The sequence below is a fragment of the Rhinatrema bivittatum genome, chromosome 14, assembly GCF_901001135.1.
Source record: "Rhinatrema bivittatum chromosome 14, aRhiBiv1.1, whole genome shotgun sequence".
Lineage (NCBI taxonomy): Eukaryota > Metazoa > Chordata > Amphibia > Gymnophiona > Rhinatrematidae > Rhinatrema > Rhinatrema bivittatum.
In genome coordinates, this window is record NC_042628.1 from 3,045,452 (window position 1) to 3,067,979 (window position 22,528).

Below are 22,528 nucleotides of genomic sequence, written 5' to 3' on the forward strand. Positions count from 1 at the left end.
GAGTCCACATTATTAAAGGTACCTGACAAAGTAAGCTCTTGTTCTCAAAAACTCATAACTCAGTAAATTGGTTAAGTCCAGAGATTGTGACACTGAAATACTATCTGGGTGGGAAAGGGGAGGGGGTGGTATCAGCAGTGACTAGGCCAAAGGGCAGGGGTGGGCAATGCCAGTCCTTGAGGGCTATGAACCAGTCAGGATCTCCCTAATGAATATGCATGAGAGAGAAATCTATTTCATGTATATTCATCAGGGCTATCCTGAAAACCCGACTGGTTTGCGTCCCTCGAGAACCAGACCTGTCCATCACTGCCATAGGGGCATCAAAAGTCTAAACCCATCACTGATAAGAGCCTAAGGCCCCTGTCTCCTAAGCATTTTCCACCATGGACACAAAATGGGGGGGGAGGAACAGCCTAGTGCTTAGAGCAGGGGGGGCTATGAACCAGGAGACCAGGGTTCGAGTCCCACTGTTGCTCCTTGTGACCTTGGGCAAGTCACTTTACCCTCCATTGCCTCAGGTACAAACTTAGATTGTAAGCTCTCTGGGGATAGGGAAATACCTACAGTGCCTGAATGTAAGAGATCGAATGTTGGTATATAAAAATAATCAATAAATAAAATGGCTTTTAGAACGTGCCAGGGCATGCTCTGCCTAGTGGCATTATTGCTATCTGGAGAAACTAGAAGTTCTTCTCCTTATGGCTTAAAGTAAATACAACAAGACGAAGCGTTACAAACCATTTACTTTGGGGCCGAGATACTGAAAGGTTTTCCCTTTTAGTGTGTATGGGGAAAATGCTTAAGTACATAGGAGACTCTGGGAGGTTGGGCATTGCTTCGGCTTTTCAGTAGCACCGACAAGCTAACCTGCTCCCTGGAAAAGTGTCGGATCTCCGGTAAAAGAGTAAAGCCCAGCAGCGTAATTAGTAGCTGATCAGGGACCCTGGCTACTTCACCTCCACAGGGAACAATTATGATTAATAATGCGGCCTGAAAAGGAAACCAACACTTCCTCTTTAGTGCAATTTGCTCCTGTACAGTTCCAGACAGGCCCCAATATATTTCTTATTCATTATTAAAAGCTTACATGCCCAGTCACTGCTTTGCTCTTTGATTACAAGTTTCCTTTCATCACACCCTTAACTTTGTTACCATAAACGTGGACCAATCAGGGATCAACCTAAAATCTGCACCCAACCATCAGTAGCCCCATCTACCTATGCCCTAATGCCAAAGCGCCACCACCTTGTCCACCATTTCATGATTTAAGGCGACGTGTCCTTAGGTCTCCATGCTGAGATGTACCTTATGGTGGGTGTCTTAAGCAATATTAATGCAACAGCTCATGTTTTTCATTATAGCAAAATGCAAACCCTGCAATGTTTACTGTCACTAAAACTCCATGTGCAGAACTAAAATTGGAGAGATTACTTACCTGATAATTTTGTTTTCCTTCGTGTAGACAGATGAACTCAGGACCAATGGGTTATGTACTCTCCTGCCAGCAGATGGAGACTGAGTCGTTTCAAAGCTGCTGTCACCTTAGATTCACCCCTGCAGTGACCTCAGCCCTTCAGATCCTCTTCAAAAGCCACAGTGGACATTCTATTGAAAAAACTTGATTAAAAATGGATAACCGTAATTGTACTCAACCAAACACACACTAAACCCCAGTAAGATTATAAATGCCCTGATCTAGGTACTGATGATGGTTTACCCGTAATTTCCTGGAATAGATATCCACTCCAGGGGTGAATCCTTGGCCCTGTTCTTGGGCAGCCGTGGGCGGGATGCTGAGTCCATCTGCTACACTAAGGAAAACAAAATTATCAGGTAAGTAATTTCTCCATTTCCTAGCATGGACTCAGGACCAATGGGATGTACAAAAGCTACTTCCGAACCGGGTGGGAGGCTGCCCATGGTCCGGTTAGCACAGGCTGAATCCTCTCTGGCTTATAACATCCAGGTAATACAACCTGGAAAAGGTGTGAAGGAGGACCACGTCGCCGCTCAGCAGGTATCGACAGGAGACAGCAGTCTAACTTCCACCCATGAGACTGCCTGAGCCCTAATGGAATGAGCTTTAACCTGAGAAGGTAACGGCTTTCCTGTCTCTACGTGACCACCTCCTTAATCCCGTGAAGCTGGTTCGCCCCGTCTCCTTCCACCATGAAGGACAAACAGGCAGCCCACCTTTTGGACCGGTTCTGAAGCTTCCAGATACTGCACCAAAAGCCTACTGACATTCAACTGACAGAGGTTCTTCCATGCCCTTGTGCTTGTCTAGGGATGGCAATGAAATGGACTGATTCAAATGAAACTCCAGGACTACCCTGGGCAAGAAGGATGAAAGGGTACGAAGCTGTAACACTCCTGGAGTCATCCGGAGGAACAGCTCCCAACATGACAATGCCTGCAGTTCAGAGATGCGACGTGCCGAGCATATAGCCACCAGAACACATGCAAGGAAAGACTGCGCAGCGGCCGAAAAGAGGGTCCTGCAAAACTTCTAATACTATATTAAGATTCCACAAGGGAACTGGCCACCATAGGGGTGGTCGGAGGTGCTTCAGCCCTTTCAGAAAACGAGCCACGTCCACATGACTCGACAGGCGGGCTCTGTTCACCTCGCCCCTGAAACAGGAGAGAGCCGCTACCTGGACCTGCAAGGAGTTAAGGGTCAAACCTTTATTCAAGCCGTCCTAAAAAAATTCCAGAATTAGTGGGATTTTGACCGTCCGAGGGGAAATAGCAGGTTCCTTGCACCAGGCCTCAAATACTCTCCAGACCCGCACATACGCTAGTGACATGGAAAACATGGTCCGATATGGTTCTAAACCAGGGGAATTTCCCCATCTTCCAAGGAATCTGTATCATCCTCGTTGGCCGTGCCATCCCTGGCAGGGACCTAGATACCCTTGGTGAGGAGAGGCATGCCTCAAGGTCTGCCAATAGGACTGGGAGAGAGAGGGCTTACCAGCTGAGGTTCCAGCCGGACAGGGGCAAGTGAGGTAGCAGACTGTGCCTGTACGAAGGCTTGAAAGAATTCCACCCAAGAGAAGGCGGCCGGGTCCATGCCTAGCCCAGGAGGTACTGGGGTAGGTGCTGCTGAATTTCCCTCTTCCATGGATGACCCAGTCCTGAGGGTACTCAGATCTGGGGTACTTCCAGTTAAGGCTGTGGCTGAATGGGAGGAGCCAGGCTTAGCGAAGTCTGGGGAGGCCCAACTCTCCTTGGGCTTCCTCACAGCGCTGACACAAGTTGGAATCCAGGTCAGACTGTGAAATACTAATATGACAGCAGCGCAGAGAGAAAAGCGCTTATGTTTCTTTACTGCCGGAGCCATTGGCGATGGTAACTTGTGTTCAGTTGGCTCATGCTTAAAATTTTATGGGCACCTAAGTGGGCCACGGCTTTTCTTTTATTATACGCTTAGTAGTTTGTGCAGGTATGTATGCGCGTGACATCATGTGCCCAGCAGAGCAGACATGCACCTCGTGTACCGACTCTCCATGGAGGGCAATACAGCATGCACAAAGACGAGCACAAGATGGCGCCGCCGTGGCCTACCACACAGTGTGCCAACCAAGCCTAAAGCAGGGTCTAGCCCACCCAAGGGTTGCTCAACCCGCTTGGAAGCCCACTTCCCAACGGGATCAGGAATACTGTCGGAATGGCATACCGAGCAAGGCGACCGGAGGAAGTCTTACTCTGAATCGGGAAGAAAATCCTTTTTTTTTTTTTTTAAACTTACCTGGGCTCAGAACTTAACGGCTGAGTTCAGAGACAGTCTCCGGCTATAGGGGGAGAAGACTTTGGCCATCACAGCCATATTCTGCTTCCTGCACCCGCTGCCTTTCAGCTTCCTAAGCAGCAAAGTCCATGCTGGGAACTGGCTACAGGTAATCACCTCAGGAATTCTCACCTAGGGGAGGGACCCTTAGGTATCACTGCAAGGAGAGCGGGGCTCAATTTTTTTCTCTCCAATTTAAAGTAGAATTTTTTTCTTCCAAAAAGTACAGCAATCCCCATAGGGAGAGGTACATCCACCATTTGCTGGAGACAGAGAAATACTGAAGGGCTGAGGTCACTGCAGGGGTTTATGTAGGATGACATCTGCTTTGAAAGTAGACTCCATCTCCATCTACTGGCAAAGGAGCATAACCCATTGGTCCTGAGTCAATCTGGCTTCAGGCTAGGAAAAAAGCTTGTTATTCTTTGATTTTAAAACATTTCAACATCAGATTACAAGATTGTATAGCAGTTTCTAACAACTAGCTAAGCTTAGCAATATATATGTTCCACTGTCTCACACTCTGTATATCCAGTCCCCATGGTGACCCCAAGACCCACAAAACAAGGGTCTTTCTATTCTAAATTTCACAGTAGCAGATAATTATTATAACTTAAGATATGCCTTGCTGGGTCAGATGAATTACTATCAAGCACAGCATCCTCTGACAGAAGTCAATCTGGGTCAGAAGTACCTGGCAGATTCCAAAGAGTAGATCCAATTCTTTGTTACTCACTACCATGAATAAGCAGTCACTTTCCCTAACTTAATAATGGTTTATGGGCTTTTCCTCAAGGAATTTGTGTAAAACATTTTTTAAACTCAGGTACACTAATAGCTTTCCCCACATCCTCTGCCAATAAATTCCAGAGCTTAAATTATGTATTCAGTAAAAAATATTTTCTTCTATTTGTCTTAAATGTACAACTTACTAACTTCATTGTGTGTCCCCTGGTCTTTGTACTTTTTGAAAGAGTAAACATTAACATCTACTCGTTCCCCTCCACTCATTTTATAGACCTCTATCATATCTCCCCTCAGCTGTCTCTTCTCCAGGCTAACCTCTTTAGCCTTTCCTTGTAGAGGAATCATTCCATCTCCTTTATCATTTTTGGTTGCCTTGCAGATACCTCGAGAACAAACACCTTGCTAGGAATGAGAAGTTATTTATGCTACAGTTTCAGAGCTTGAGTCGGACCCTGATCTCACTCTACACAAGACACAGAACCTGAAGCTGGTACCAGAGAACAAACATCAACATGAAAACGATTATAATGAGCAGTGCCAGCAGGTATCAGCATACAAATTAGCACAGGGCAGGGAGGTCCCCAGTCTTCATTACCCCAGAGGAGAAAGAGAGAAAATACACTTACTTAGGAGAGGAGGGGGGGGGGGGGAGAGAAAGAGAACAGAACCACAAGGACCCCAGTAGGAGGGTGAGAAAGAGAGAATACACTTACTTAGGGGTGGGAGGGAGAGAGAGAGACCAGAACCTCAGGGACCCCAGCCTCCTTTACCCGGGAAGAGAGAGAATAGGACCCCAGTCTCCATTATCTAGGGAGGAGAGAGAGAAGTCACTTACTGGGGAGGAAGAGACCAGAACCACAGGGACCCCAGCCTCCATTATCTAGGGAGGAGAGAGAGAAGTCACTTACTGGGGAGGAAGAGACCAGAACCACAGGGACCCCAGCCTCCATTATCTAGGGAGGAGAGAGAAAAGTCACTTACTGGGGAGGAAGAGACCAGAACCACAGGGACCCCAGCCTCCATTATCTAGGGAGGAGAGAGAGAAGTCACTTACTGGGGAGGAAGAGACCAGAACCACAGGGACCCCAGCCTCCATTATCTAGGGAGGAGAGAGAGAAGTCACTTACTGGGGAGGAAGAGACCAGAACCACAGGGACCCCAGCCTCCATTATCTAGGGAGGAGAGAGAGAAGTCACTTACTGGGGAGGAAGAGACCAGAACCACAGGGACCCCAGCCTCCATTATCTAGGGAGGAGAGAGAGAAGTCACTTACTGGGGAGGAAGAGACCAGAACCACAGGGACCCCAGCCTCCATTATCTAGGGAGGAGAGAGAGAAGTCACTTACTGGGGAGGAAGAGACCAGAACCACAGGGACCCCAGCCTCCATTATCTAGGGAGGAGAGAGAGAAGTCACTTACTGGGGAGGAAGAGACCAGAACCACAGGGACCCCAGCCTCCATTATCTAGGGAGGAGAGAGAGAAGTCACTTACTGGGGAGGAAGAGACCAGAACCACAGGGACCCCAGCCTCCATTATCTAGGGAGGAGAGAGAGAAGTCACTTACTGGGGAGGAAGAGACCAGAACCACAGGGACCCCAGTCTCCATTATCTAGGGAGGAGAGAGAGAAGTCACTTACTGGGGAGGAAGAGACCAGAACCACAGGGACCCCAGCCTCCATTATCTAGGGAGGAGAGAGAGAAGTCACTTACTGGGGAGGAAGAGACCAGAACCACAGGGACCCCAGCCTCCATTATCTAGGGAGGAGAGAGAGAAGTCACTTACTGGGGAGGAAGAGACCAGAACCACAGGGACCCCAGCCTCCATTATCTAGGGAGGAGAGAGAGAAGTCACTTACTGGGGAGGAAGAGACCAGAACCACAGGGACCCCAGCCTCCATTATCTAGGGAGGAGAGAGAGAAGTCACTTACTGGGGAGGAAGAGACCAGAACCACAGGGACCCCAGTCTCCATTATCTAGGGAGGAGAGAGAGAAGTCACTTACTGGGGAGGAAGAGACCAGAACCACAGGGACCCCAGCCTCCATTATCTAGGGAGGAGAGAGAGAAGTCACTTACTGGGGAGGAAGAGACCAGAACCACAGGGACCCCAGTCTCCATTATCTAGGGAGGAGAGAGAGAAGTCACTTACTGGGGAGGAAGAGACCAGAACCACAGGGACCCCAGCCTCACTTACCCTCCCGAAAAGCAGCTGGTGGAGGAAGGCCGCTGCTCCCGGGTCTTTCTCAGCCCCTCTCACCCGGAAGTTCCTGCCTCTCTCGCCACCATTTCCGGCCCCGCCCGCTGCACGTCGGGAATTGTAGTCTTTGGGGCTCCTTGTACCGTGAGGTCCCTCACAGAGGTCTGAGAGCGCGAGCTGGAGCCGGTGCCTCTAGGAGAGTCTCACCTGCTGCTCTGCCGTCCCGTTAACGACAGCAGACACCAAGGCCGAGGAGGCAGCGTTATCGGGCTGCCCCCGGCACTTCCTGCAGCCGCCGCTGGGGGGCCGGGGCCGGGGACAGGTGAGAGCCGGGCCCGGCGCTTCTGCTTGGTTTTAACCCTTTGACTAACGCAAGAATAAAGTTCTGCACATTGAAACGTTAGCAAAATATCATTTCAGCAGGAGGAGGAGGGGGGGCACTCTTTTATCAGTAAAGTTAAGGAAGGAGCAGGGCTGCCTGAGTCTCCTCTAACCACTTAGGGCTAGTAAAGCTGCAAAAGTCTCCCTTATTATTATAAAACCCTTAATTGCTTCGCCTGTAACTGTAAGTTGGGCTGTTTGTGTCGCACAGTTTTCTCGCCCCTGTGCAGACACATTCATCCTCTAATCCTTCTGCTTTACTGCTTTAAAATCAAACGTGGACACAGCACCATCCTAATGCAAGCTGTGCTCATTCTGCATTGACCTGAGAAAGGAGGGAAGAGCTCTCAAAAGCTTGTCACAAATGTATTAAGTTAGTCCAATAAGGAGATCTTCCCTACCTCTTTGCTAGCAGATTGGATGAGCTCTATCTGTTGTCACGCACTAGGTTTCCCTCTTATTTATTGACTTTTATTTCTCTGTCATAAGGGACAGACGAAAACCGTCCTTGCATGCATGTAGATATAGTGCTGCTCTAGTGCCTTGGGGTAAAACCAGGACTGGAATTGCCTGGACTAGCGTGGCCTGTTCTGTTCCATTTCTTTACTATGTGAAATGTTTGTCCACCCTATTTATACCAAGTCCTTTCCTGTCAGTTAAAATCCTTTTGGCTAATGCCAAGCAGCAGTGTTAGCCTGTCTCAGGTAAGCAGGACAAAGCCTGTTTTCATCGTTTGGGGTTCTTGTTTCTCTTTGCAGATATGGCTGTGAATCAAAGTAGTAGTATGAGACATCTTCCCTCATTGAGTACTGCTCGGAGGAGGAAAACTCTTCAGGTTATGTATGAGCTTCCAGCAGAAGGTGCAGGGGAGAAAGACACAGAACCAAGCACAAAGAAACCCAAATGGGAGCCCAAGAACTGGAAACAGCAGCTGGATAACATCCGGGAGATGAGAAAACAAAGAGATGCCCCTGTGGATCTAATGGGAGTTGCAAAGTGCTATGATCCTGTCGCGGCACCAGAGGTAAACTATGTTCAACTTGGAATAATTGGCATAGCTTATGAGATCAGTCCTGGTTTCGCTGCAGTTGTTGATGTCATCAGAACGTGGTAGGTCGCTGTCTTCTGAAGATGTGGCCTTAACACTGCAATACTCTGATTAGGATGTGAGGGGGCTTGTAGACAGGAGCGCATCTGCCAGATTTTTAGTATTTTTCATATTTAAAACCAAAAGGGGTCATAACGCTGTGCAGCCCAAGAATATGTTTTGTCTTGCAAAAGAATTACTGCCATTCTTCACGTGAGAGGATGGGGAGATGGTGACTTTGGCCTGAAATAAGTTTATAAAGTTTTGTAAGGGAGTGAATGTGAGACCCACAATGATTTAACTTCTGCGAGAAATCTATGAGGAGATATGTCATAGGTATGGACTCTATTCAGCCCTCCTCACTCTCCCGCAAGTGCACAGCTTTGGAAGGATTTCTCTCCTGCCTCACCTCTGCCAAAATGTCAAGACTCCTTGCAGCATCCACGACCTGGTATTCCTGGGTGCCTGGACTAGGCTAATCTGATTGTGCAGCTTGAGGTTTTCACCTGAATAGTCATGAGGATCTGCTGATGAAAGCATAGTGGTGTCTGGCATGCTGAGCACTCTGCAGTTCACATGCTTGTACAGGCACATAATGATATTGTGTCTTCACACTCATAAAATGCAGTGTGGTGTCTAAAGCTGTTGATCCAGGAGCAGGCATTTGTATGCTTCTCTGCATTCTCCTGCATCTGCAGGGGTCCCCCAGTCCTCTACCGGAAGATCAGGGCTCTCAGTGCTCCTGGATCACCAAGGGTGAATTCTCAGCCTCTCCTGTGTGCTTTATCTTGCAGGTGATGAGATACCAGGTTTTGCTGTCGCTGATGCTGTCCAGTCAGACTAAGGACCAGGTGACTTCTGCAGCCATGGCCAGGCTGAGGGCTAATAGCCTGAACGTGGACAGGATTCTGCAGATGGATGAGGGCCTGCTGGCGAAACTCATTTACCCTGTTGGATTCTGGAAGGTGAGTCTAGCTGACTGCACTCAGTAACATACTGGTACTTGCTTCTTATGATCCTGGCAAGGATAGTGACTGCAGGATGGGAAAAGGACTCGGGTCACCACTTACCTGACTGACTATCACAAGCAGTAGTATTTGACTCTCTTCTTATTTGTTTTGCTGCTGTTGGCTGATCAGGAGAGGGGTGCTGGACACTACATTCACTTTTTCTTCTTTCCCAGAGGAAAGCGCACTACATCAAGCAGACCACGGAAATCCTGCAGCAGCATTACAAGTCCGACATCCCCAGCAGTGTGGAGGAGCTGGTGAAATTGCCAGGAGTGGGACCTAAGATGGCCCACTTAATCATGGATATTGCCTGGAACAACGTTTCAGGAATTGGTAGGTATGGCAGGAATCGCTTATAATGTCATTCTCGCAGGACAAAAGCAAACAGCTTCCACAGATCTGGATAATGTTTATACTCCTCCCCCACCCCCTGCACTACCACCACTCCCGGGAAGCTTCCTTCTCTGCACGTATATACCTGTATCAATACGGTTAGCCCTCTGGGTGGTGCCTGTTAGCTTCCTGATCTATGATGACGCGCATAGGCATCTACTCTGGACTGTGAGCCGTGGACATAGTGTGTATGCCCTGCTGCAAGTCCAGTGGACAGGGGATAGACTGGCACAGCTAGACTGGATGGAGCCACAGTATTGGTCAGCCTGGGAAAGAGGGCCGGGGAACTGGAGAGAAACAGACCGATGGGTAGCAGGGCGGAAATAGCAAGATTGCTCAGAGCCGAGGAGGTGGTAGTAGGGAGAGGGTTAAAAGTGGGGGGTGGCAGATATCGGGGAGGGATCTGAGAAAGAGGCTGCTGGGTAGGAGACGAGAGTGCTTGGATCAGGCTGGGGCAGGAGGTGGGGGAATGGGGGAAGACACTTTGAGCTCAGGCTGGGGAGCAGGGGAGTAAAAAGGTACTTTTCCTCTATCTTGTATAGGTGTTGTGTTTCAGTCCCCATTGACACGGTGGCAGATCCCTGGCAGTAGAAGGGTAGGGCCAACCACCCCATGATGAGCAGGACTCCAGTTTGCAGTTACAGCCAGTACAGAATAAGAACAGAGTACCAGCCGGAAAGGGGCAGTCGCGTTGTCCAGCCGTGCGCCCCAGTGTCTCTGGGCCGGTCAGGACACCCACATTGGATGTTCCTGGGCGAGACGCGGAATTCCTCTAATTAGCACTTAGAAATATAAGCAGCATGCCGAGGAGATTGGAGTCACATTTCCTGAAAGATTGTTGCATTTTATGTGTATGTACAGTGATTTCACCCTGGATGTAAATGCATGGAAATGCTGCTTCTCTGCAGTCCTAGCGATGGATTCTTAGTGCCCGGCTTGTGTCACGCAGGGGTGGATACGCACGTGCACAGGATCTCAAACAGACTTGGATGGGTGAAGACGAAAACAAAATCTCCTGAAGGGACACGAGTGGCGCTTGAAGAATGGCTGCCAAGGTGAGAGCCTGAGGCATTGGGCCAGGACCCTCACTCACCCTTGAGCGAGGCCTCCCCAGGCAGTACAGAGGGAGCAGAAGGTCCGGCTTGGGTTACTTGCCTGGATAAGTCTTTGACTGGGCACAAGATGGTGCCACGTCTCTCTCTCACATGGCAGCAGCTCCAGGCCCTCTCTCAGATGGCCACCTTTGCTCTGCAGCCATGTGCAGGACTCTCTCTTTGGTTTTGTAAGGATGTGGAAGTGTGCAGAGTACAGAATGGAAATAATCTTCCCGTGCTCCTCTCCCAGACGGGCACCTTTGCTCTGCAGCCACGTGCAGGACTCTCTCTTTGGTTTTGTAAGGATGTGGAAGTGTGCAGAGTACAGATCTGCCCAGCCTTACTTTAACAGAGGAGGCCTGCTAACCCGGCCTTGCTGCTCTTTAATTATATTGGGTGTTTACAAGGCTCCGGAGGTCCCACTAAATGAATTCCCGAGCTGGGTTAGTCCTGGGGGATGACAGCGGCGCTCAGCCAGCACCAAACGGTGAACGAATTGTTGTAATTATACTGTGGGGAATCTCTCTACAGCCTACGGAGCTCTGAGGTTTGTGAAATAATTTAAAAGAAACCCCCACCCCTCAGTGGATCCAAATCCAGGACGGATGCTCTCCTAGGAGCAAGCTGGACCCAAATGGGAAAGAGCTAAGCCGCAGCGGAGACCTCCTCCCACCTCGGCTGAGCGGAGTTGATTACATACCAGCAGCGTCAGGGGGGGAGTTGTTGCCTTGACAGATGAGGGATAACTGGAGCAAAATTAGCCAGGTTTGTTATATTCTGCTGCTAAGTTTGGGCTAATTCTCAGGTGTAAGACAGCTCGGTTTTCAGCAGAACATTAGCCTAAACTTAGCCAGACGAAGCAAATCCAGCTGTGTCAGAAGCTGCCCACGCAATTCAAAGTTACTCCCAAAATGTGCCAGCCTGTGTGCCAGGATCAGATTTTGTGCAGCTGCTTGCGTCCACCTTTACCCGAGGACGTGCAGGAATCTCTCGAGCAAGAGTCATTAAAGGGGATCCGTAAGCCAAGGGCTTGTGTGGGGCGGTGTCCGCTGGGGGAGGGCAGGGAGAGGATGGAGGATTGTACCAGAACAAAACTGAGCAGCTTTGGGTCTGCTTATTTCATTAACGTTGATTCTTGAAAGGTTTGTTGATTGTAGAGTCCGGGGATTCCTGCCGGGGTGTAAGTTGTATTCTGGTTATTAATAATAAATAACAGTAGGGGAGGGGAAAACATTCCTGTGCCTCGCTAGCGGCGGTTCCAGCAGAGCTTCTCTTTCTGCGAGGGGTCTGAATGCAGAATTGTAGGTCTTGGACAGCTCATGGGCTGGTTTCAGAGGGAAGGGCAGATGCTGTCTCGCCAGGCCAGCTCCGAGGGAGATCCACAGAGGGAAGGCAACATCTGGCTCCCCTTGTGCTGCCCTACTGACACCGTGTTGCTTCCTTCCTCTTCAGGGACATCTGGAGTGAGATCAACTGGCTACTGGTGGGTTTTGGGCAGCAGGTCTGCCTCCCCGTGAAACCTCAGTGCAGCCTCTGCCTCAATCAGGACATCTGCCCTGCAGCCAAGAGGCTGTGAGAGAAGGACCTGTTCTCCTGTACCATGGAGTGAGTGACTGCGCTGGAGCTGCACTAGGATCCTAAATGTCAGAAGCACGGGCAGCTACCATGCATGCGCTGGTCACAAGACGCTGGGGCGGACGCGGAGGGATTATCATTGCTCTGGATTGCTGCTGAATGTCCAGGCATGGGTGCTGCCAGGGTTTGCTTCTCTGATGCCCTCCGGCTGATTAATAAGTTCTGTGGTATCATCCCAGCAACCTGAGCTGTTGGATATTTGCCTACAACAGCCGGTGACTTGCAGTTCCCTGTACGTACCAGGATCAGGCACGCTTTTTGAAGCTTGCTGTTTAATCCCAGCATCGTTTGCTATTGGGGTTCAGTTCCCCTGCTTACCAGTGCTCTCAGGGTGGGGTTCCTTTTTCAGCTCTGTAAGTTTGCCTGTAATACACTTTATGTTTGCGAATCACGCTCCAAGTCAGGGGACCATGAATTCAGCTGAAAACATATCACTACTGTCTTAATGAAGCTATTAAATCGTTATTTATGAACGGCCTACAACCGCTTGGACACTGAACTCTTTGGCCAAGCCTTCTTGTGTGTTCCTCTTTGCATTGGTGATTTCGTCTTCCACCTCCAACTCTATTATTGACAATATTTTACTACATTTTGAGAGAAACACTGAATTCTGGCTTTGCTTGGCTGTAGTTTGTTCATAATGGTGGTTTAATAAAGTTTTTTTTTAATGCCAGAAATCGCTCGAAGGTTTGGGGTTTTTTTCTAATGACGACAGAACCTGAATGTAATGCACTTTGCAGTGCTGAAAGAGAATTAGCAGACTTAAAAGGATGAGAAAGCAGAAGGAAAGAGCAGCAGCTGCCCATGGGCACGCAGAGCCAGCCTGCACACGGAAAGGCAAAGCTGGATTTAATATGCAAGTGAAACATTTTAAAACCAGGTGACGGGGGAGAACTGCCAGCTTGCAGTTACATTGGAATGAAATGAAGGAATCTGCTGGCACAGAGAAAGCAGTGTTTGTGTGAAAGCGTCCTGAAGTGATTCCAGCCACTCTGGTGCCATTTGTATGATTGCAAAAAGGAATAACTACACCCGTGTGATGATAAAGCTTATAAACAAGGGAGCTGAGGTATAGCTTCCCCTTACCCAGTCCTGCAGAAGCAGCCGGGCAGCTGAGGCCGTGAGCGCAAGGAAGGTAGATACTACGGCCGCGCCAGTCAGAGAGCGCACAAGTCCGTACCCAGCTCTGCCGGAGGCTCTGACTGCTGGAAAGTATATTTATTTTTTCTTTATTACTTTATCAGCCACCGGTAGGCACATAACAGAGAGGCATAGCTTAATACAACCATCCAAGACACAAGTAAAGACTTAACAGAACTACAAACTAAAATCAAAAGGTTTAAAGTGCAAAAACTGACCCCTCCCGCATCTTAAGAAAAGGCAGAAGCAAACAGTGAAAATGAGTTAAAGCCCACACTGCCCCTGCCACCTGATTACGCAGATTAGATCCAAAAAAATAGAGGACCTTCCCCCTCGTTTCCATCAGATGGACTTCCCTAACGGAGGGAATCGCTAGTAAAAGCTTCCAGGCAGGCCGAACGGGACCTTGACAGACGTCAGAATCACGATCTGCCTCCTCGATAACTTGGATCAGATCATCATCCTCATACAGTGCCTTAAAAACTACCTACAAGCTTTTAAACTGCGTCCAAGAAGGCCTAGGAAAGCAGGTGAAAGCTAGAAACAGCGGCAGAAGACGACCAAACGGCCCATCCAGTCTGCCCAGCAAGCTCCCACACTTATTTTCCCATAATTGTCTGTTTCACCGACCACCAAGTTCAGGGCCCTTGTTGGTAACTGTTTAATTCAAATTTCCTGCCACCCCCTGCCATTGATGCAGAGAGTAATGCTGGAGTTGCATCAAAGGTGAATCGTAAGGCTTAATGGTTTAGGGTAGTGACCGCCGCAATAAGCAAGCTACCCCCACGCTTATTTGTTTACCCAGACGGGTACCCAGCTGCCGGCACAGAGTGAATTACTCTGTGCCGGCAGCTGGCAAGACTGTTCTGAGAGAGCGAGAAGGATGGAGAGTCCAAATCAATCACAACTGAAAATAAACAAGCACGCACAGCCCTGAAGATATGACTCCTGAGTTGTGAGGCTGGAGTGACCCCGAATATGCAAACGTCCTCGTGAAAGGGCAGATCTGACCCAGCAAGCCAAGCCGCACATTTTGCTTTCAGACATTAGCGCCTACCCAAAGGTCAGCGTTAATTTCTGCTGGCACCGGGGAAGTGCACAGAAAAGCAGTAAAAACTGCTTTTCTGTGCACCCTCCGACTTAATATCATGGCGATAAAAATAATTAAAAATTAAAAAAAATTTTTAAATCGGCCCGCGGCTCGCGGGTTGAAAACCGGACGCTCAGTTTTGCCGCTTTCCGAACCCGTGGCTGTCAGCGGGTTTGAGAACAGACACTGGCAAAATTGAGCGTCGGCTGTCAAAGTCGCTGACAGCCGCCGCTCCTGTCAAAAAAAAGAGGCACGAGGGACGCGCTAGTGTCCCTCGTGCCTCTTTTTACCGCCGGCCCTAATTTGAGTATTTTTTTTTTTACTGAATCGCGTGCACAGGAGCGTGGCCTGTGCGCTCGCCCGCTCTCCCGCGACTTTTACTGTATCGGCCGGTAAGAGGGATTTACCTTAAATTTAGAGCCTAATCCTGAAACAAGAGCTTGTAGGCCCAGGGAAATTCACACTAAGGGTGGCAGTCACCAGTGGGATTATGGTATCTTAAACCTAAATCACCTGGCAACAGCGATGTTACACAAGATCAGTGATAAAACAGCACCCTGCGGAGCCCCCGCCCACGGAGCAGGGACGCGCGTCCCTGTCCTGACCCAGAGTTGTCCAATAGCCAAAAACAGAACCAACGCAGTGCACTGTGCTGCCCGCCAGACCAAAGAGGTCTCCGATGTGCAGGTAAGATAACCCGAGGGGCGGGCTGGAAGCCAGCAGAGTGCATCAGTGAGAGGGGAGCAGTCCCCATCCCGAGCCGTGGGCCCTGCGCCTCCCTTCTACTCTCCTGTCACGCAGGGCTCACTTTAGCCCCTTGTAATTCTGTGCTTCCTGGGCGCGAGCTTTCGCTGGAGCACGAGCTTAGAAACAGGCTCGAGCCTTGCTCGTGTTAAAGGCAGGGGCGGTGCCTCCGGGATCCCCTGCAGGGGAAGGCTGGCCTGCAGCTGCCAGCAGTGGATCACATCTGCTTCACACACAAGAAGTAAACACAGTTCTTTTCCCGCTGCAAATATTTATTACTGTTACAGTAGGCACCTGTTTTACAATGCAGCTATAGCTTTATATTTCTGCTAGAAATTAATGTACAAAATCCTCAGCAATTCTTACAAAAGCGTATAAGAAGTCAGAAGAATAGTGAGCATCGCCTGCTGCTTTGTGACATGGCCGTCCCAGCTTGCTTTTAGCATTAGTGCAGAGGTGGAAACACTATCACCATTGCTCTCTTTCCCTGTCTTTTTTTCTTTTTTTTTAATTGACCCTTCCACCCTGAATTTCTTCCCGGTCCCAGGACTCAGGTCGTGCACCGTTCTGCCTGTAGGGGGCAGTGGTGGGTCACGCAGCCAGCCTTGCGCATAGGGGAGAGCCTCGGCCTGAAGACCTAGTTTGCTTTTCATGGGTGGGTGAAAGGTCCTGAGGGAGCAGGCAGGTCTTTCCCTGTGGTAAAACATGAACCAACATCTTCAAGTGCACAGGGGCATGGGAGGCTGAATCTTCTGCCCACGCACAACACAGTTTTGTCCAGGATGGCTTTCTGCTCCCTTCAATGCATCCCCTGCCCAAACAGAGCCCGCCTCCGTCTGCTCCCGCTGCTGACCCTGCAGCCCTCTCCTTAGGGGAGACATTCACTTGCATTTCTACAAAAATGTTTTTAGTGCTTGTGACTCACTTGGAGCCTTGCCCGTAAGGCAGAATAATAATTGAATGAAACTCCGCCCCTGCTAATACTCTCCCCTCATCTCTGAATACCAATGCAGGAAGCTGCAAGCAAACCTATAACCGATCCAAAAGGAGCCTCTGGCATCCTGTGCCTCTGTTTCCCCCCCCCTCGCCAGCTCTCCATGCCCCTCGCTGCTTCTTGCTCTATAGTGTGCCTGCCATACCCCTGCGGTGCAGTAACTCCTCCATGCACCCTCTTGTACGTTCTGCCTCCCTCTAATGCTCCTCACAGCCTTCTTGATTTTAACCATTTTCTTAATAAATGAAATTCCCAAAGCCTCTTTTGCTGGGTCTTTCTTGTAAACTCTATGGAGCAGGGGCAGCGCTGCAGCCATTGGGGAGCGGTATAGAAGTAGGTAAGCTCTATTGAGCAGGGACAGCCTGTTTCTGTACAGTACTGCAGCCAGTGGGGAACGGTATAGAAGTAGGTAAGCTCTGTGGAGCAGGGACAGCCTGTTTCTGTACAGTACTGCAACCAGTGGGGAGCGGTATAGAAGTAGGTAAGCTCTGTGGAGCAGGGACAGCCTGTTTCTGTACAGTACTGCAGTCATTGGGGAGCGGTATAGAAGTAGGTAAGCTCTATTGAGCAGGGACAGCCTGTTTCTGTACAGTACTGCAACCAGTGGGGAGCGGTATAGAAGTAGGTAAGCTCTGTGGAGCAGGGACAGCCTGTTTCTGTACAGTACTGCAACCAGTGGGGAGCGGTATAGAAGTAGGTAAGCTCTGTGGGGCAGGGACAGCCTGATTCTGTACAGTACTGCAACCAGTGGGGAGCGGTATAGAAGTAGGTAAGCTCTGTGGAGCAGGGACAGCCTGTTTCCGTACAGTACTGCAACCAGTGGGGAGCGGTATAGAAGTAGGTAGCCTTGGTTCTCCTGCCTCCTGTGCCTTGCTCAAACATTGTAAGCCCCTTACTGGCTCTGTGCTCTCCATGTCTCCTCCTCCTGCCTTCCTGCACATTCTGTCCCAAAACTCTTTAGCTGCGTGAGCTCGCCCTTGCTTTGTCCCCTCAGTAACGATCGAAGCTCTGCTGTGTCCCCCATGCTGCTCTCCTGGGCCCTCCTTCCCATGCTCTCTCTGACAGCCTCAGCTCCCCTCCTGCTCGCTCCTAGGGCAGCGTCTGCGGCATGGATGCTCCTGTCTCTGTGTATCCCCGTAAGACTAATCGCCCTCACAGAACAGGACATCAGTGTGTAAGCCCTGATCTCTCTCTCACACGCACACACAGACAAACTGGGCAGTATTCACAGAAATGTGTGCCAAGTGGAATCAAATTTGAAGTGCATAAGAGGCAACTCAAACTATTGGAGTAAACAGAAGTCAGATTTGTGAGATGGGCCATCTTAGCAGAGAGAGGCAGGGGTAGGGCTGGATTTAAGCATCGACATAGGTAACATAAGCAGGTGCCTTAAAACTGGGACACCCTGCACTGCTCTATAATTTCCATGTGCTCGGCCTATGGACATCTTAATTTTAAATCTGACCCTGAGTAGGGAAGCACTGCTGCAGCCTGATTAGATGAACATTTTCTATTTCAAAAACAAAAGCAACATGCTTGGAAAATGGTCCTGTACTGATCTCATCAAAACATCAGGCCTAGAGCTGATAATGAGTTCCTGTTATGCATGCACACGACCTCAGCCACACGATGGCAGAATCTCTCCACCCTCGTTAGCACACAGACAGGGCTGGTGCAGCGTGAGAGCGTACAGGAGTGGTGATCCTTAGGGTACTAATACCTCAGCGGCTTGCTCAGAACTCAAACTGTGAGTACTGGAAAACTTCAGCCCAGCGGGGACAGCCTTAAGATCAGAGAGAATCCTGAGCCCAGCCGGGTGCAAACCCCAGTGTGCGTCTCTACAGCATGGAAATGGGATGCAAAGAAAGACCCTGCATGACTCTGAGCATGAGGGAGGGGCAGTGCCAGTGTTGTGAGGGAAGCGCTGCTCGCTAGAAAAAAAGTGATGTGGTTTATAAACCTGTGCCACAGCTCCAACGTGACCAACAGGCAGCCCCATACCATAAACATACCATGAAAATAATCCATAATGGCATGGGGCTGCAACTTTAAAAATAAATCATGGAATACACCTTAAGAGAAGACAGAAAAGTGTCCCTCTCATTACTCAGTTTCCTAACCCCCCCCCCCCCCCCCATCAGAATTAAGGTTCCTCCTCATTCCCTGCACTTCCTGCAGGATTAAGGTCTCCCTCGTTCCGGTCATGCATGTCTGCTTCCTTCTCTAGCTTTATACTATTTTTACATCTCATTATGCAAATGCAGGGCTGCTTTTTTTTTTTTCTAGTTACTGTATGTTTAAAACAAGTGTGTGTACATGTGAGAGAAAGAGAGCACGGGGAGCGGATACAGTTTAGAAGAAAGGAGCACATACAGTACTGGGTGTTCCCCAGAAGTGTGCATTAGGAGGGAGGGGGAGGAGCAACAGCTCCTGTGAGTAGTGATTTTGCAGAGTGAGGAGGAACAGCTCTTGTGCGAGTAGTGATTTTGCAGTATGAGGAGGAATGGTTCTCGTGGGAGTAGTGATTTTGCAGAGTGAGTCTTACAGCAGAAGAGGGAGGAGGAACGGCTCTTGTGCGAGTAGTGATTTTGCAGTATGAGGAGGAACGGCTCTCGTGTGAGTAGTGATTTTGCAGAGTGAGTCTTACAGCAGAGGAGAGGGAGGAGGAACGGCTCTCGTGTGAGTAGTGATTTTGCAGTATGAGGAGGAACGGCTCTCGTGCGAGTAGTGATTTTGCAGAGTGAGTCTTACAGCAGAGGAGAGGTAGGAGGAACGGCTCTCGTGTGAGTAGTGATTTTGCAGTATGAGGAGGAACGGCTCTCGTGCGAGTAGTGATTTTGCAGAGTGAGTCTTACAGCAGAGGAGAGGGAGGAGGAACGGCTCTCGTGCGAGTAGTGATTTTGCAGTATGAGGAGGAACGGCTCTCGTGTGAGTAGTGATTTTGCAGAGTGAGTCTTACAGCAGAGGAGAGGGAGGAGGAACGGCTCTCGTGTGAGTAGTGATTTTGCAGTATGAGGAGGAACGGCTCTTGTGCGAGTAGTGATTTTGCAGAGTGAGTCTTACAGCAGAGGAGAGGTAGGAGGAACGGCTCTCGTGTGAGTAGTGATTTTGCAGTATGAGGAGGAACGGCTCTCGTGCGAGTAGTGATTTTGCAGAGTGAGTCTTACAGCAGAGGAGAGGGAGGAGGAACGGCTCTCGTGCGAGTAGTGATTTTGCAGAGTGCGTCTTACAGCAGAGGAGAGGTAGGAGGAACGGCTCTCGTGTGAGTAGTGATTTTGCAGTATGAGGAGGAACGGCTCTTGTGCGAGTAGTGATTTTGCAGAGTGAGTCTTACAGCAGAGGAAGGGGAGGAGGAGGAACGGCTCTCGTATGAATAGTGATTTGCAAGGCGAGTCTTACAGTGATGTAAGGAGGAATAGCTCTTATGTAAGTAGTGAGTTTGCCAGTCTTGCTCTGAAATAATTTTGAGCAGGTGTATGTTTAAATGCCAGCTCTGTGGTAAATGTTTCACAATTATTTTCCTGTCTTCTTCTCCCATATCCCCTTGACGGTGGTTCTGGTATCATGTTCCAGCCATGCACGGCTCGGCTGAGGTCCGTGTCCTCCTCGCTGCAGTGGTCAGCCCCCAACCACTGCTCAGTTCAGCCTCTTTTGCAGAAGGAGACGTACTACTGAAGCCTGACAAAACCAGCCCAGACAGCGTTTGTCAGCCTGCCCTCCTGCGAGACTTTGCTGATACTAAGCCGGAGAAGAAGAGAACAGCTTTGGTCACATTCGAGAACCAGTTCTGGCTTCCCTGGGTCCTCCCCCTCCCCCAGTCCAAGGTGCCAGATATGGCAGCAGAGCGTGGGTAACGCACAGAGCTGCTGGAGCTCAGAAGTTGCTGAAGATCTCGTGCTTCCTGCTCCAGTCCATGGGGGGTGCCCGCTTGTTTGCCCTTTTGGCGCGAGCTTTCTCTTTGGCTTCCGCAGCTGTGGGGCTCAGGGTCAGGCCACTCTCTTCAAAGGGGTCCTTCTTACTGGCATCTCCTGGCTGTGGAGACAAATGGCAGCCATGTTAGACTGGTCCCTAAAGCTTCCCAGCCAGGGACCGCGCTACTGAGCTCCTGCACTTCCCTATCATCTGCGCAAACCCAGGCTCGCAGACCTGGAATGGGATTCCCCACAGAGCTGGGCCTGCAGATACAGACTAAAGCAGCAAGTCAGCCCTAGAACACCAGCACTTTGCAATGTGCAACTCCAGGACCCAGTAAGACACAGGATTCTCTGGAAGTTCTCGTCCCTCCTACTGAAGCAGCCTAAGAATAAATCCTAAACTCTTGCAGTATCTGAGCTTTCATGGGCAATCGAGTCCCTTGTTCAGATGCTTTGCTAGAATGTTACATCAGGTTTGACCCCAAATAACCCTGTCAGATCACGTTGGATCCCTTCTCCCTTGCTTGTGCTACTGGTCATTGTCAATACCATCCCTGCCAGGGGATACCTGCAGGAGAGGCTGCCCTGGTAATCTCTGCAGAATACCAGCTCCCAGCTGCATTAAAGGGGGGAGAGATGGCTGGGAGGTGCCACAACCCCAAAGCTTCCTCTGCCACTGGAAGAAAGTGTAACAAGGGGTTATGAAAGACAGAGGAGCAGCAAAGTGCCCTCACCCTTCCGGAAGCCTCTGAGCTCACTATATGGGTAATTCATCCCTACAACACGAATTACAGTAACTGAGCGCTCATCACTTTCAATGAGGAACGTCCTATGGGGCAGGTTGAGTCTCTCTCTATGCACTGACTCACACGGTGACCAAGACATGAAGACAGAGCTCGCCCCACACTGCACTGTGCAATATTCCTACACTACACACACACACCAAGGTAGCAATCTTCAGCCTACACCGATACTCCTACAGTTGAGCAGCTCATTCTGTAAGTTATTACTTGAAAAACTCCTCTGCCTCCCTCCTTGGAGCAGCCATATCAGTAAGAGCCATGCTAGTGCCCCATCCATGTGAGCCAAAAGATATCACATGCACGTCAGGAATGTGCACATTACAATTTGCAAAACTCCTCCATGTGCTGGCCAGTGCACGAAGGGTGGCAGGCCAGCAGTCTCTACTGGGGAAGCTGGGCAGAGACTGGACAAGCCTGGGGACCGCTGCCCAGTGCCAGCAGTCTCTACTGGGGAAGCTGGGCAGAGACTGGACAAGCCTGGGGACCGCTGCCCAGTGCCAGCAGCCTCTACTGGGGAAGCCTGGCAGAGACTGGACAAGCCTGGGGACCGCTGCCCAGTGCCAGCAGCCTCTACTGGGGAAGCCTGGCAGAGACTGGACAAGCCTGGGGACCGCTGCCCAGTGCCAGCAGTCTCTACTGGGGAAGCCTGGCAGAGACTGGACAGGCCTGGGGATTGCTGCCCAGTGCCAGCAGCCTCTACTGGGGAAGCCTGGCAGAGACTGAACAAGCCTGGGGACCGCTGCCCAGTGCCAGCAGCCTCTACTGGGGAAGCCGGGCAGAGACTGGACAGGCCTGGGGATTGCTGCCCAGTGCCAGCAGCCTCTACTGGGGAAGCCTGGCAGAGACTGGACAAGCCTGGGGACCGCTGCCCAGTGCCAGCAGCCTCTACTGGGGAAGCCGGGCAGAGACTGGACAGGCCTGGGGATTGCTGCCCAGTGCCAGCAGCCTCTACTGGGGAAGCTGGGCAGAGACTGGACAAGCCTGGGGACCGCTGCCCAGTGCCAGCAGTCTCTACTGGGGAAGCTGGGCAGAGACTAGACAAGCCTGGGGACTGCTGCCCAGTGCCAGCAGCCTCTACTGGGGAAGCCGGGCAGAGACTGGACAGGCCTGGGGATTGCTGCCCAGTGCCAGCAGCCTCTACTGGGGAAGCCGGGCAGAGACTGGACAAGCCTGGGGACCGCTGCCCAGTGCCAGCAGCCTCTACTGGGGAAGCCGGGCAGAGACTGGACAGGCCTGGGGATTGCTGCCCAGTGCCAGCAGCCTCTACTGGGGAAGCTGGGCAGAGACTGGACAAGCCTGGGGACCACTGCCCAGTGCCAGCAGCCTCTACTGGGGAAGCCGGGCAGAGACTGGACAGGCCTGGGGATTGCTGCCCAGTGCCAGCAGCCTCTACTGGAGAAGCCTGGCAGAGACTGGACAGGCCTGGGGATTGCTGCCCAGTGCCAGCAGCCTCTACTGGGGAAGCCGGGCAGAGACTGGACAAGCCCTGGGACCGCTGCCCAG

At 50.6% G+C, this 22,528-nt stretch overlaps 3 protein-coding genes across 21 annotated transcripts in view; 1 reads left to right on the forward strand and 2 right to left on the reverse strand.

Annotated features, from left to right (window-relative positions):
- TSC2 (TSC complex subunit 2) overlaps positions 1-6,909 on the reverse strand; it is an 80,531-nt gene extending 73,622 nt beyond the window's left edge. For 15 of the 18 annotated variants that reach the window (XM_029577409.1, XM_029577399.1, XM_029577398.1 and 12 more), the window contains exon 1: positions 5,379-5,398. The gene's annotated coding sequence lies outside the window, so the exon portion shown is untranslated. Of the gene's footprint in view, positions 1-5,378; positions 5,399-6,692 lie in introns of those variants that run through there. The other 3 variants (XM_029577406.1, XM_029577407.1, XM_029577410.1) reach the window with 3 other exon arrangements.
- On the forward strand, positions 6,909-13,076 carry NTHL1 (nth like DNA glycosylase 1). 2 transcript variants are annotated; one of them, XM_029577413.1, is made up of 6 exons: positions 6,909-7,062; positions 7,880-8,145; positions 9,003-9,173; positions 9,392-9,551; positions 10,561-10,666; positions 12,158-13,076. In XM_029577413.1, exons 2-6 carry the CDS (start codon positions 7,882-7,884, stop codon positions 12,279-12,281), a joined length of 825 nt encoding a protein of 274 aa, XP_029433273.1. In that variant the 5' UTR covers positions 6,909-7,062; positions 7,880-7,881; the 3' UTR covers positions 12,282-13,076. The 2 variants fall into 2 exon arrangements, with proteins under 2 accessions (XP_029433273.1, XP_029433272.1); XM_029577412.1 differs by lacking the exon at positions 6,909-7,062 and adding an exon at positions 7,075-7,139 and having other exon boundaries at positions 12,158-13,075.
- A 3,824-nt stretch (positions 13,077-16,900) lies between these two features.
- SLC9A3R2 (SLC9A3 regulator 2) overlaps positions 16,901-22,528 on the reverse strand; it is an 84,337-nt gene continuing 78,709 nt past the window's right edge. The window contains exon 7 of the mRNA XM_029576552.1: positions 16,901-20,340. Coding sequence (XP_029432412.1) covers positions 20,182-20,340 — 159 coding nt within the window. The 3' untranslated portion in view covers positions 16,901-20,181. The remainder of the gene's footprint in view (positions 20,341-22,528) is intronic.

What these genes read in the sequence shown, in the direction of transcription:
- NTHL1 (XM_029577413.1), top strand. Translation starts at nt 7,882, where the DNA reads ATGGCTGTGAATCAAAGTAGTAGTATGAGACATCTTCCCTCATTGAGT. An exon ending in ATCCTGTCGCGGCACCAGAG is followed by an intron (nt 8,146 to 9,002) that starts GTAAACTATGTT and finishes TTTATCTTGCAG; the next exon opens with GTGATGAGATACCAGGTTTT. An exon ending in CTTGAAGAATGGCTGCCAAG is followed by an intron (nt 10,667 to 12,157) that starts GTGAGAGCCTGA and finishes CTTCCTCTTCAG; the next exon opens with GGACATCTGGAGTGAGATCA.